The 15421-nt window shown below is 42.3% G+C and overlaps 1 protein-coding gene across 3 annotated transcripts in view; it reads left to right on the top strand.

Moving 5' to 3' along the window:
* The first annotated feature begins 1982 nt into the window (after nt 1-1982).
* Nucleotides 1983-15421, top strand: part of esyt2b (extended synaptotagmin-like protein 2b) — a 51869-nt gene continuing 38430 nt past the window's right edge. For 2 of the 3 annotated variants that reach the window (XM_029756156.1, XM_029756154.1), the window contains exons 1-6: nt 1984-2763; nt 6211-6252; nt 7318-7452; nt 7733-7809; nt 7982-8054; nt 10473-10562. In XM_029756156.1, coding sequence (XP_029612016.1) covers nt 2356-2763; nt 6211-6252; nt 7318-7452; nt 7733-7809; nt 7982-8054; nt 10473-10562 — 825 coding nt within the window. In that variant the 5' untranslated portion in view covers nt 1984-2355. Of the gene's footprint in view, nt 2764-6210; nt 6253-7317; nt 7453-7732; nt 7810-7981; nt 8055-10472; nt 10563-15421 lie in introns of all 3 variants that reach the window. The other variant, XM_029756155.1, reaches the window with a different exon arrangement.

Raw genomic sequence — 15421 nt, 5'->3', positions numbered from 1 at the left:
ACCTAATGGCAGTCAGGTTACCTCTGGCGAGCACATGGAGGGCTGTGCGGCCCCCCAAAGAAATGCCACCCCACACCATGACTGACCCACCGCCAAACCAGTCATGCTGGAGGATGTTGCAGGCAGCAGAACGTTCTCCACGGCGTCTCCAGACTCTGTCACGTCTGTCAAGTGCTCAGTGTGAACCTGCTTTCATCTGTGAAGAGCACAGGGCGCCAGTGGCGAATTTGCCAATCTTGGTGTTCTCTGGCAAATGCCAAAGGTCCTGCACGGTGTTGGGCTGTAAGCACAACCCCCACCTGTGGGCATCAGGCCCTCATACCACCCTCATGGAGTCTGTTTCTGACCGTTTGAGCAGACACATGCACATTTGTGGCCTGCTGGAGGTCATTTTGCAGGGCTCTGGCAGTGCTTCTCCTGCTCCTCCTTGCACAAAGGCGGAGGTAGCGGTCCTGCTGCTGGGTTGTTGCCCTCCTACGGCCTCCCCCACGTCTCCTGATGTACTGGCCTGTCTCCTGGTAGCGCCTCCATGCTCTGGACACTACGCTGACAGACACAGCAAACCTTCTTGGCACAGCTCGCATTGATGTGCCATCCTGGATGAGCTGCACTACCTGAGCCACTTGTGTGGGTTGTAGACTCCGTCTCATGCTACCACTAGAGTGAAAGCACCGCCAGCATTCAAAAGTGACCAAAACATCAGCCAGGAAGCATAGGAACTGAGAAGTGGTCTGTGGTCCCCACCTGCAGAACCACTCCTTTATTGGGGGTGTCTTGCTAATTGCCTATAATTTCCAACTGTTGTCTATTCCATTTGCACAACAGCATGTGAAATGTATTGTCAATCAGTGTTGCTTCCTAAGTGGACAGTTTGATTTCACAGAAGTGTGATTGACTTGGAGTTACATTGTGTTGTTTAAGTGTTCCCTTTATTTTTTTGAGCAGTGTATATTTATTAAAAAGAAGCCCACTTTAAATCTTAGCTTTTTAACTACTTCATCCATATGTTTTTTCAACATGAAGTCTTTGTCAATCCAAATGACCGGATATTTATAGGCAGGAACCCAATCGATGGGTGAACCATCCAATGAATACATATGAAGTTCATCTGAAACATTTTTTAAAGAATTAGAGAGCAACATGTTTGTATTCTAGCCCACATCAATCAAGTACACTTTTGAAACTAACCAGGGCTTTCTGTAAGGTGACAGAGTCACATTGCAGCTCTAACACCTTTTGTAATATCCAGGAAACTTGACACCATCAGAAATCATCCAGGGAGTCCTATCTGACAGATAATTCTCAAACCACTTGCAAGAAGCCAGATCCTGGCCTATTTCAGTCAACCTTTGAATGAGAGTGTGATGGTCATTTGTGCATTATGTTTTGAAAAGCCATTTACCAATGGGCTAAAGTAAAAGTGACAAAGATGATGATGGATGAAGAGGATAACTGTTGTCAATAATTATAATAATAATAATAATTATTATTATTATTATTACTTAGTGGTCCATACATGAGCATGTCTCTACAGTTGCCGGGTACAGGCTTGCGATTTTGTGCCTCTATCGCATGGAGCTGCCTTGACCAACAGTTCCCTGAAGGAGTAGAAGTTGACGTTTATTGTCAGGAGTCTTGTCTTGGAGGCAGAACTGAGTGATTTCCACTTAGGCCAGCTGCAAAGTCAGAATTGGCTATATTGTAAAAATGTATGAAAACTAAAATGTCTTAATTGTCAATTAATTAATTAATTGTTAATTGTTAGGTATTATGGTTAGCAGTGTGGTTATGGTTAGGTTTAACACACAGGAGGTTGGTGACACCTTAATTGGGGAGGATGGGCTCATGGTAATGGCTGGACTGAAATGGTATCAAATACATCAAACACATGGTTTCCACGTGTTTGATGCCATTCCATTTACTTCTCCTAACTAGTATTATGAGCAGTCCTCCCCTCAGCAGCCTCAACTGGTTTCACATCAGATGTTCTGACTTTGCTATTGACCACTGTGCAAAGCTGCCTCCAGAATAATATTCATGACGAAAAACGTTAACCTGAGAAGGAGCACAGAACGCGAACGTGCGCTGAGAGAGGAGCACGTGTGTTCGAAGAGTAAGACTGCAGTAGTTATGGCAAATGGACTACACGAACTCAACGCGGTATTAGGGAAGCAAGCAGGACAAAATGGGGTTGGATGCGGGTGAACTAACGTGAGCGTAATCTGGGGTTGATAGAGGGTCTTTGCGCTCTGCGCAGGAGGTTGAACATTGGTGATAGTTTTATAAAGAAGAGAAGAAGCCTCGGTTTAGGTCTTTACTCTAAAATCCATCAAAACTGTGGGCGCAAAGCAAGGAATGTCAAGAGACAGTATGACGGCTGTACGAGGTGCCCATGCACATAATGGGAGCTCTGCTGGATCAAAGGAGAATGGGCAAAACGCACCGAGCCATGTTCACACCGACCCCAATACCAACGTAGTTCAACCAAGAGACATCGGCAATGACACGTCTGGGTCGTCTGCGGGTGACCTAACCCAGACATGGATTCAGTTTACGAAGACATTCGTGCTCATTTTCCCCATATATGTTTTGGGATATTTTGAATTTAGTTTTAGTTGGCTTCTAATAGGGCTTGTGATATTTTTCTGGTGGAGGAGAAACACAGGAGGCAAGAACACCCGAATGTACAGAGCCTTGGCATTCTTTGAACAAGAGGAGAGAACTGTCCAACAAAGCCTGACAACTTCTGATTTGCCATCATGGGTAAGATCAAGATTACTTTATAAAGGTGCCTTTGGATACTGTAATTGTGCATACAATATTCTCACTATCCCACTATTAAATGAGTCACTCTGGATTATTATATGACTACTACATTTGATATAATCAAATGTAGAAGTCATATAATTATCCAAAAAGTTTGAAGGTGTTTTTTCCAATACCCAAATAAGCCTGTTGTGTAGGCTACATCACTTTTCAGTTTCTTAGAAAACCATCACCTGATCAGAAGACAGAACAGTGTTGACCTGTAAAGCTCTAATCACGCAGCTGTCCCCAGCAGTGACATTAGACTAAGCCCCCCCCCCCCCCAAATACAGCATGGCACAATGGTAAACTGGACACCAGGATGGGAGGGACACGTGTCCCAGAGGAACCCTGTTATTTTAAGACACATTGCCGTGCCACTGTTGTGGTAACTAACAACACTTTGCAATGCATTATTATGCCTGAAAGATGCACCCAGTCTAACCTCACTTATTGTTAGCCTGGTTCCAGATCTGTTTGAGTGACAAGGACCACTCTGATGGCATAAACAGACTGGATGTCATAAACAGTCTAGCGAAATGTAGGGCCATACGATAAACCCTACAATAATGCCATCTGACCCAAGTTGAAGACTAGGCATATACTACTAGGCATATACTACTAGGCGTATACTTGATGACAAGAGAATATGATTTATAATGTATGTGCTTCTTGAGATCTGTTGCTCAGCAAGTGTCTAACTAGGACAGTCTTTAGTTGTCTGTTTCTGCCCTTTCAGTGGACAAGGTGACTACTAATTTGGTTAAGGGGAAAAACATGGGGTTACATGACCAATTTTCACCCTATTTTTATCCTAAATGTTTGGCATTGTCACACTGTGTCATGCCTTGTGGCTTCGTTTCCAAGACACAATTTTCCAAAGGGCTCTGTAAAAATAGTCCATGTGGGCACCTTTTAATGTGTAAAGAAGCCTGCTGAAGGTAGTGTGATGAACTAGATCGGAAGGTCTCTCGAAAGATGATTTAATTTAGAAGGAAATGAAATGTCTGCCTCTGAGCTGCCAGCAGCATCGATTCAGTGAGTCAGTGTATTACCGTTTTCTCATCAGAATTCACTAGTCACTACTGTGCTGTGCAGTGCTAAACTGTGCCTAGCAGTGCTGAGCTGGACTGGCTGCACTGTGTTGTGCCCTGTTCTTGGCAGGCTGCCATAGGCACGCCTCAGGTACTGAAGGAGAGACTGACCGCTGGTGCTCAGCTGCCTCAGTCTGGACACTCCCAGCTTGTCACTCAGACTGAGACGCTGAAACGTGTGTATGATTGTTTTGTGTGTATGATTGTGTGGATTTTTGTGATTATTGTGTATATTACTTGTTTTATTGTATAGAAATGTATATATTTTTTTGTATCTACAGAGCTCATCTGTAAAAGAGACCTTGGTCTCAGCGTGACTTCCCTGTCAAAATAAAGGTTAAATAAATAAAAAAATCAAATGTGACACTTGGGTTGTGTTTCTGAAGAGGAGGAGCAGGAGAAGGGACAGGAGGAGAAGGAGGTATCTGAAACAAGGAGCTATACAAAAGCTTCCTGTCCTCTGGGAGACACACTCACTCAGACAGAGTTGCTCTTCCACCACACTGTGAAATACACCTATTCCCTATGTCATGACCAGCTTCAATAGGATGATCTAATAGACACGAAGGTACAGTAATAGTTGCCCACCTCCTTGTATAGATAGTATAAGTATAATGGGTTCTAATCCTGCTCTCTTGATTGGAATCGAACTCCACAGTCCGCAATCTCCACATTTGCACCCTTAGTTTCAGTGCACATACTGTACCTTTTGAGTGAGTGGAAAGGAAAGTATAGGTCATGTAAACGCAGCAGTGTAACACATGATCTATAAACGTTTTCCTATAGGTTTGTCCTAGAGGCAAGCAGCAGAACAGGAAGAAATATGCTGTGCTCTCATACGTCAATAGTGAATGCCGACTGCTCCTGTTTGTTTGGGAAATAAATCTGCTGTGAGTCAGGCCAGTGCTTAATACTGCCTACACCAAAGTAAGATCCTGCTGCTTATTCTGTCTCCTGTGAGACACAAGCACCAACCATCTCAAGTTAGCTACCGTTCGGGAAAACAAGTCAATCCTTTCCCTGAGTCACTTAAAGGGATAGGATACATTGATGTCCACTCTAATGGAGTTTTATACCTTCAATGTTATTCAGCACATGCAAGTTGCTTCAATAATTTTTTTTTAATTTATTTTATTTTATTTCACCTTTATTTAACCAGGTAGGCAAGTTGAGAACAAGTTCTCATTTACAATTGCGACCTGATTTACAAATGCTTCCAAAGCATTTCTATAGTTATATAACAGCATCTCTATTCAATTCACTTAAATGGACAGTACTGGATTTCAAATTACATATCAATTTCTGTTGTGAGGCATGATGCACATCCATCCTCTTGACAATTACCCAGTAATTTGATATCACTCATAATTTATTCTTTGAGTAAATTATGTATCCGCAAGGCTCTATCCCCTTCCCGCTATTTTGTGAATTGGTTGCTTTACAGTATGTGTCAGGTTAATGGAAAGCCTGTCAACTTGAGTGCTCCTGATTGCATAACAGCCACATTGGTGGCTGGTAAAAAAGCTAGGCCTGAATCTGTCAAACCCAGCAGCGGGTTTATCTCCCTACTTCCCATTCCTCTCACTTTCTGAGCCTACGCTCCTCTATGCTGTCACACTAATGCTGAATCAGCGCTTTTCTGACCTGCATTAGCATTACTGCCCCCTGTAGCTGTCACATTCAGTGTTGTTGCCACGGCTACACCTCTAGTGCCACCTCTCCCAAGGGGATAACACATGACAGCACACTTCCTCTGTGTTGTTCTGAAAAGGCTTGGCCGCGTGGCAGCCTCTATAGAAACGTTTTGTTTTTGGACTATAATGATTGTAGGCCTATGAAAGGTGGTGTGTGTGTTTGTGTGCACAGTGTGTGGGCAGTATGTATGCTCAGGGCTCTCCCACTGATGCACAGCACGTACTGTGTGCAGTATTCAGTGGATAGCTCCAGCTACAGTACTGTTATGTCTTTGTAATAGCCAGGAGGGTTCAGGCAGGTTGCGTCCCAAATGGCACCCTATTCCCTACATAGCACACTAATTGTGACCAGAGCCCTATGGGCCCTGGTCAAAAGTAGTGCACTATGGGAATAGGTTGCTATTTGGGACGCAACCCAGGCTGCAGACAGACTGCTCCTGAACCTAGGCAGAATATCCACCAGCTATTTAAGTTAAAATAACAATGCAACAATGTGGTTGTTAAGATGTAATCAGTATGAGTACTGGTACTTGAAAATGGGAAAATAAAACAGTGTTTGAGCATGTAAAACAGTAATAATACCAAGACCCATTGATGTGTTATTTTCTTCCTTTTAGGTCAACTTCCCGGATGTAGAAAGAGTAGAGTGGCTGAACAAGGTAAAATAACAAAAAAAGAACATAGTGTCAGATGTTCCACTTCTATTTTGACGAAGACCTACTTTTTCCTGCTGGGTTTTGCGGTGTAGATACCACTGGAACAGTATCTGTACTGTAGCCCCTCCCTCCCTCACTGCAGCGCTGTAAATATAGATATACTGGGATGTACTGTACCCTGCCGTGGGTTGAACCACACAGCTGCTCTATTTTTGCAGCATACTCTATGCATAAATCAGGAAATCAATCAGATGTAAGAGTCTCTTGAAAGGGCAATCCGGTCACCTTGCCACTGTTTTTGGTAAACAGCTAAGGGATAGGGCTGGAGAAATGTAAATGCTCTCAGATTCCTAGACAGATTTATCGATAGAAGGGCTGACCATCCATGAGATACAAATCATAGTTTTAACCATGTTTTGAGGCTATACAGTGTTTGTTTACACTTCCATTGTTTACAAACAATGGAATAAAACTTAGATTTTGGGTTCTGATGGGGAACTACAGTTGAACTAAGGTCAAGTTATATTCTCCAAGGAATCAATGGTTATATAATATATATTTAATTTAAAAGTCCAATAAGATGTAGCAACTGCAGATTGCCGCTTTAAGCTTTAAACCGTTCCATAAGGTAATGACCTGAAAACGAAGTTTGAAATATTTATTGTGTACACATTATTACCGAAATAAAACACGTGATGATTAAAATTGCATAGTTGAGTTTCACCAGTATTGTGAATTATAGAACTGATGAGACAATTGAAATGGCTTCACATCACTTTTAGAATATTGCTGGGCCTGTTTTCACAAAGAGTCTCAGAGGAGCGCTAATCTAGGAACAGGTCCCACCCATCTTATTTCATTATGATGGAAAGGCAAAACTGATCATAGATCAACGCTCCTACGCGGAGACACTTTTTGAACATGTGCCCTGATATTGAAGAATGAATTCAGTGAATTCAGCTCCTTCACTCTGCTTCCTAAATTTTCTTTTATGACTCATTGGATGATGGTCAGAATGTGGGCCCAGTGTCAACTCGCTGATCTGTTCTCCTCCCTGTGGCCCTGCAGACTGTGAGACAGATGTGGCCATATATTTGCCAGTTCATAGAGAAGCTGTTCCACGAGACTATCGAGCCGGCCGTGAAGGGAACCAACTCCCACCTCAGCACCTTCTGTTTCAGCAAGATTGACATGGGGGACAAGGTGAGCATCAAGACTTATCAGGAGTCTCTAGCTAATCCTGCCTTATACTTGCTGTTTATGAGATGTTTTTCAACTATTCAACTAACTGCTGCACTTTTGCTATTGGAGGGCAAAAGGGCACGAGCATCCCTAGACCCCTATCTGTTCACGTGACTGTGGTGGATGGGTGTCTCCTTAATAGTTTCCAGGAAGGGTCACAGAGTAGTGGCGAAGTTCATGCTGGGTAAAACACAAGTGTGGGGCCTAGTGGTGATGTAATTTGTCTTGTATTTGTGTTTAGCCTCTGAGGATTAACGGGGTCAAGGTTTACACAGAGAATGTGGACAAGCGTCAGATCATCATGGACCTACAGATCAGGTGACGTGACTATCTCTATTTTGGACAGGTTTTATCCTTTGGCTTGTCATAGAATGTACTGTGTGTAGTAGTCATGTGGTTTTATTATTTGTTATTAAATTACACCCAGTGTACATGAACACTTTCATGTGATTTTTGATGATGCTGATAATTGTGTTTTTTTTTTCTTCAGTTTTGTTGGAAATACTGAAATTGATGTGGACGTCAAAAGATACTACTGCAAAGCTGGTATTAAAAGCATACAGGTAATGTAGACATTTTATTTCATAGGAATGTAAAACCCCAGAGGGGGACTGTTTTTGTTTAGTTTTTAACAAATACACTTCACTTGCAGTTGGAAATGGACTATAAAACTCTAATGGTTGATCTGATTGTCGTTTCTGTCACTAAAGACCTGTTCAGAAGAGTGGAAGATGGTTAAAATCAAAAAATGTTGTGAAATCATATTAAAGTTACTTTATGATGCCCGCTTGCTCAATTTGTTTTTGATTGCAATGACTTGCAAGCAAAACACCATGTGATCAGTGACCGTGTGTGTGTATGTGTGTTGGAGAGAATAGAGGGTAGAACAAAACAAGTGTTTATATGCCATTGGCCATTGCATAGCAGCAGTGAAACATAGCTGGTAGGAAAAGCAATCAATCTGTCTCAGAGACAAAGAGCTGTTAGGATTGTTAGTAAGGAAAGTCCTACAATACCAACCTGGACTCATGGGTAGACGTAACATAGTACATGTAAATCCGGGACACTCCAATTAGTATGGTGCTTGCAACATCGGGGTTGTGGGTTCAAATCCCATGGGAGACCAGTACGGAAAAATATGAAAATGTATACACTTACTACTTAACAGCATCTGCTAAATGACTTAAATGTAAAATGTATTATTGTATTGTTCCATTTCGTATGGTATGTATTAATTCGTATGATATGTTGCGCATTGCAATTCAAACAATATGTAACGAATTGCAATTTGTACAATGTGTTACTAATTTGCAAAACGTATGATATTTTACAAATCCTCATTTGTTTTGGCTAATGTTAGTTAGCTAGGCTAGGAGTTAGGGGTTAAGATTAGGGTTAGGAGTTAGGTCATGAACCATCAAAATCATATTTTTCATGAAATGTGATTATATTTGACGGAAACTAGTATGCTGACCAAAGTATGAAAATGTACTTTTGGTTCTACATTGGTAAAGTTTGATCTTAAAGTTACTGGTTCCATCTCCCATGTCAAATAGTTCAAATCAAAAGTTGGATTCATTGTTAAGGTGACATCACCTTAACTCTCATTTTAATACACCAATATTAACATGATATTCTCTTAATTTAAATAAGTACGGCCTCGTAACCAACATCGGCGAAGGCATGTTTGTAGAGGGGCCTGGTTAATATAGCTAGATAGCTACTTTGACTGTAGGGTGTCAGCAATAATTAAAAAATAATTATAATTAAAAGTTCACCCTATTCATCTATGGCAAAGATATTTATATGTTTCCCCTTCCATCTGTGTCTGGTGTTAGCTAGTTACTGGCTAGCTAGGTCTTCAGACAGCATGGAACAAAAAGGGGGGGAGGGTCGTTCAAAACTCTGACGCAGTTGTCAAGTCAACACATCAATCAGGGCTGCTGTGAACCACCTCACAAGAGACATGCCAAATGGGAGATGTGTATATATAAAAAAAATGTATATCAGTGATGCAATTTCATTGTCGTTTAAGTTGCTTTGTTTATCACCAAATTAGCTTGAGATGATTTTACTGCAACACTGCTCGCTGCATCCAAGTTGCTTGACATAGGCGTTTCAAACACTGTCAGTCAAGGCGAGCTCATGAATATAAGCTCCCCGACCACTCACCCTGTCTTTTCAAACTTCCTGGTAGTACATTTCAGAATTACTGTTCAGCACCTTTAAGGTTTGGATTTGGAGAAGGGTTAGCTAACATGCTAAGTAGTTACAAAGTAGCTAGAAAGTAGTAAGTAGTTGCAAAGTTACTAATTAGTTTAAATGCTAAAGTTGTCCGTGATTAAATTCCTACACGCAACCTTTGGGTTGATTGACGTTCGCGTTGTACGCCCACCCATCCACCCTGACCAACCACCCTACTTTAGTTTTTGCCTTAAGTAAACTTTTGTCTCATGTAACCATACCAAACGTAACATATTATATTCATTTGATGGCCCGGATTTACGTTTACTATGTTACGTCTAGTGTATGAGACCAGGCTAATTATACCGCACCAGCTCCTATTTCTCATACTCACAGTACATCATGTAGAGGTGTTTGGAAACACCATGCTTATGATTAAAACTACCACTTATTTTGTGTGAATTTTTTATTATTCAACATAATAATAAATCAGCACTTAAACAACCTGCTAGTCTTTGAGAGATATAATTAGCTCAATATTTGTTTAGCAAGTTGAGGATGACATGGAGCAGTTATGTTATGTTGGCCTGATAATAATGACAGTGAGGGGGCCATCTTTGTAATGTCCAAGCCTCCACTCTGGAATGTTCCCATAGAGCTTATTAGGTGGGTCAAGGACCTGCAGAGTGTTAGTTCCATGATACTGAAAGCCACCTTAACATTGTGTCTTGTGTGTGTTTCTGTTTTATCTCTGCGAGCGAGTGTGTTTATCTTAATGCCTCTTTTGTGTTTCACAGCTCCATGGAGTGTTGAGAGTAGTCATGGAGCCATTGCTAGGTGACATGCCCCTTGTTGGAGCTCTGTCCCTGTTCTTCCTGAAAAAACCTGTAAGTTCTAGTCCTTGTACACACTTCCTACCATTTGGATTTCAGGCCACTTGCATCGTCAGCTGCTAACAGGACAGTTGTTTGACAATGGGTATTTTATCACTGTCTTCCTTCCTCTAGTGCTGAGCCTCCAGGCCTCTGTTCTGCCTAAACATTTGGCCGATTTAAGTCAAATACCAGTCCCCAGTGGAGACACTGGAGCCTTAAATAGACACAGATCAGGCTAGTCCTACTTTGGTGGATTTCTTATTACTGCCTACACCAGCCTAAGAGCAGACAGCAGAGAGGGGAAGCAGGAGGAGAGTGTGTAGTGGTTCGACTGTAAATCACAGTGTTGTTACATGGTGCCGTGAGAGCAGACCAAAAACTCTGGAACAGCAACTCCTGTTTCTGAAGCCTTGGGCAAGCTATATCTCTGTCATCCTAAAAATGGGAAAACAGCTATGCACATTTTATTGAGGAAATGTTTAGGTAAAGGATAAAAACTATTGCAAAGATCATAAGTGGTCCTCTTTTTATTGATGTAGCGAGACAGACGATATACCATATTCTCCAGAATGCATCACAGTGAAGGGGACAACACTTCATTATTTTTCTTTCTTTATTTTTATTACATTTTTTGTGGTATCCAATTGGTAGTTTACAGTCTTGTCCCATCGCTGCAACTCCCGTACGGGCTCGGGAGAGGCGAAGGTCGAGAGCCGTGCGTCCTCCAAAACACAACCCAGCCAAGCCGCACTGCTTCTTGACACAATGCCCGCTTAACCCAGGAGGAAACACCGTACACCCGGCGACCGTGTCAGCGTGCATTGTGCCTGACCCGCCACAGGAGTCGCTAGTGCGCGATGGGACAAGAACATCCCTGCCGGCTAAACCCTCCCCTAACCCGGACGACGCTGGGCCAATTGTGTGCCGCCCCATGGGTCTCCCGGTCGCGCTGAATACAACAGGTGTAGACCTTACAGTGAAATGCTTACTTACAGGCTCTAACCAACAGTGCAATTTTTAAGTTAAAAAAAAGGTATTAGGTGAACAATAGATACGTAAAGAAATAAAAACAACAGTAAAAAAGACAGTGAAAAATAACTGTAGCGAGGCTATATACAGTAGCGAGCCTATAACAGTAGCGAGGCTATATACAGGCTCGGTTAGTTGGACTGAACTTTCATTCTCCTCCTGAAATGGTTCGATCTTGACTGCCAAATAAAATAAAACATTCTGACACAACTAGGAGACCATATTAGGCGAAGCCCTTGTCTGTGCTTTCTGCCAGAGAGAACTGGAAGGAAAACACCCTTAGGAAGGCTACTCAAGATCAGTAATGCACAGCTACAATGCACAGCTGCAAAGTCCTGTGTATGTTGTCTCAATGATCCTCCATTAGTTGATAAATGTTATGCTTGGAGAAGAAGCTCTAATTTCCCCACAATGTCCTAAAAATAATGCTGGGTTAAAAATAACCCAGCGCTAGGTATATAGTGGACAGAACACACATTATTTTGATTCAGCCAGTTGGGTCACTTAGTTGGGTGGAGGACTGGAGGCGTGGATAATAGGGGTGTGGCATTCAGATAGTTATTTTTGGCCGTCCGTGAGAGTAAATGTCATTCCGTTTCATCTGTTGTATTGTCGTCACATGTATGTTAAGGTTGAGCACTGACACGTTCATAGTTTTAATGAGACTTTCACAGGAGTATGAGTTCCCCACTTTGTTATAATCAACAACAAAAAAATAAGTATCTTATTAGGTTTATGTTCAAATATGTGATGTGAAAATATATTTTACAAATTGAAATGTAGGACTTAACATAATGAACAGGAATGCCATTTACTCTCACTGGTGTCCAAAATGAAATATCTGAAAGCCATGCCCCCCAATAGGCCATGCATGTGCCGGGGTGAAGTTTCCCCTAGATACAGATCTAGGATCAGCTTCCCCTCCCCAAACCTAAATTTAGATTTAGATGCACTATTGTAAAGTGGTTGTTCCACTGGATATCATAAGGTGAATGCACCAATTTGTAAGTCGCTCTGGATAAGAGCGTCTGCTAAATGACTTAAATGTAAATGTAAAATAACCTATGGATTACGTTAAAAAGACCCAACTGCTGGTGAATAAAATAAAATAGAAAGTTGTATTTGTCACATGCTTCGTAAACAACAGATGTAGACTAACAGGGAAATGCTTACTCATGGGCCCTTCCCAACAATGCAGAGAGATATAAAAAAAATATATAATAGAAAAATAGTAACACGAGGAATAAATACACAATAAGTAACGATAACTTGGCTATATACACGGGGTACCAGTACTGAGTTGATTTGCAGGGGTACAATAGCAGCAGTGTACAGTGAGGGAAAAAAGTATTTGATCCCCTGCTGATTTTGTATGTTTGCCCACTGACAAAGAAATGATCAGTCTATAATTTTAATGGTAGGTTTATTTGAACAGTGAGAGACAAAAACAACAACAAAAAATCCAGAAAAAAACGCACTTGTCAAAAATGTTATAAATTGATTTGCATTTGAATGAGGGAAATAAGTATTTGACCCCTCTGCAAAACATGACTTAGTACTTGGTGGCAAAATCCTTGTTGGCAATCAGAGGTCAGACGTTTCTTGTAGTTGGCCACCAGGTTTGCACACATCTCAGGAGGGATTTTGTCCCACTCCTCTTTGCAGATCTTCTCCAAGTCATTAAGGTTTCGAGGCTGACGTTTGGCAACTCAAACCTTCAGCTCCCTCCACAGATTTTCTATGGGATTAAGGTCTAGAGACTGGCAAGGCCACTCCAGGACCTTAATGTGCTTCTTCTTGAGCCACTCCTTTGTTGCCTTGGCCGTGTGTTTTGGCTCATTGTCATGCTGGAATACCCATCCACGACCCATTTTCAATGCCCTGGCTGAGGGAAAGAGGTTCTCATCCAAGATTTGACGGTACATGGCCCCGTCCATCGTCCCTTTGATGCGGTGAAGTTGTCCTGTCTCCTTAGCAGAAAAACACCCCCAAAGCATAATGTTTCCACCTCCATGTTTGACGGTGGGGATGGTGTTCTTGGGGTCATAGGCAGCATTCCTCCTCCTCCAAACACGGCGAGTTGAGTTGATGCCAAAGAGCTCCATTTTGGTCTCATCTGACCACAACACTTTCACCCAGTTGTCCTCTGAATTATTCAGATGTTCATTGGCAAACTTCAGACGGGCATGTATATGTGCTTTCTTGAGCAGGGGGACCTTGCGGGCGCTGCAGGATTTCAGTCCTTCACGGCGTAGTGTGTTACCAATTGTTTGCTTGGTGACTATGGTCCCAGCTGCCTTGAGATCATTGACAAGATCCTCCCGTATACTTCTGGGCAGATTCCTCACCATTCTCATGATCATTGCAACTCCACGAGGTGAGATCTTGCATGGAGCCCCAGGCCGAGGGAGATTGACAGTTCTTTTGTGTTTCTTCCATTTGCGAATAATCGCACCAACTGTTGTCACCTTCTCACCAAGCTGCTTGGCGATGGTCTTGTAGCCCATTCCAGCCTTGTGTAGATCTACAATCTTGTTCCTGACATCCTTGGAGAGCTCTTTGGTCTTGGCCATGGTGGAGAGTTTGGAATCTGATTGATTGATTGCTTCTGTGGACAGGTGTCTTATATACAGGTAACAAACTGAGATTAGGAGCACTCCCTTTAAGTGTGCTCCTAATCTCAGCTCGTTATCTGTATAAAAGACACCTGGGAGCCAGAAATCTTTCTGATTGAGAGGGGGTCAAATACTTATTTCCCTCATTAAAATGCAAATCAATTTATAACATTTTTGACATGCGTTTTTCTGGATTTTTTTGTTGTTATTCTGTCTCTCACTGTTCAAATAAACCTACCATTAAAATTATAGATTGATCATTTCTTTGTCAGTGGGCAAACGTACAAAATCAGCAGGGGATCAAATACTTATTTCCCTCACTGTATGTGAGTCATAATAGTTTGTGCAAAAAAGGTCAATGCAGATAGTCCAGGAGGCTATTTGGTTAACTATTTAGCAGTCTTATGGCTTGGGGGTAGAAGCTGTTCAGGGTCCTGTTGGTTCAAGACTTGGTGCATCGGTACTGCTTGCTGTGCGGTAGCAGAGAAAACAGTCTATGACTTGGATGGCTGGAGTCTTTGACCATTTTTAGGGCCTTTCACTGACACCGCCTGGTATAGAGGTCCTGGATGGCAGGGAGCTCGGCCCCAGTTATGTACTGGGCCGTACAAACTTTGAGGACCAATGCCAAATCTTTTCAGCCTCCTGAGGGGGAAGATGTGTTGTTGTGCCTTCTACACAACTGTGTTGGTGTGTGTGGACCATGTTAATTCCATAGTGATGTGGACACAGAGGAACTTGAAGCTCTCAACCCCTACCAAATCCCAACCCAACCCTAACCTCCCCATACCCCTATCGAGCACGCCCCCATCCACATCACTGGGGCTGTTGTGGAGCGGGTAGAGAGCTTCAAGTTCCTCAGTGTGGATAGGTGCCACAAAGAGGGATTTAGGAAAATTACAATTGGCCCAGAACACGGCAGCATGGCTGGCCCTTAAATGTACACAGAGAGCTAAAATTAATAATATGCATGTGAATGTCTTCTGGCTCAAAGTAGAAAAGAGATTGACTTCACACTACTTGCATTTGTGAGAAGTATTGGCATGTTGAATGCACTGAGCTGTCTATTTAAACTACTAGCACACAGCTCAGACACCCATGCATACCCCACAAGACATGCAACCAGAGGTCACTTCACAGACCCCAAGTCCAAAACAGACTATGGGAGGCACACAGTACTACATAGAGCAATGACTGCATGGAACTCTATTCCACATCAAGTAACTG

This window comes from Salmo trutta, chromosome 6 (genome assembly GCF_901001165.1).
Source record: "Salmo trutta chromosome 6, fSalTru1.1, whole genome shotgun sequence".
Lineage (NCBI taxonomy): Eukaryota > Metazoa > Chordata > Actinopteri > Salmoniformes > Salmonidae > Salmo > Salmo trutta.
The sequence above is the reverse complement of the archived record's forward strand: the minus strand, read 5'-3'. Positions and strand labels throughout refer to the sequence as shown.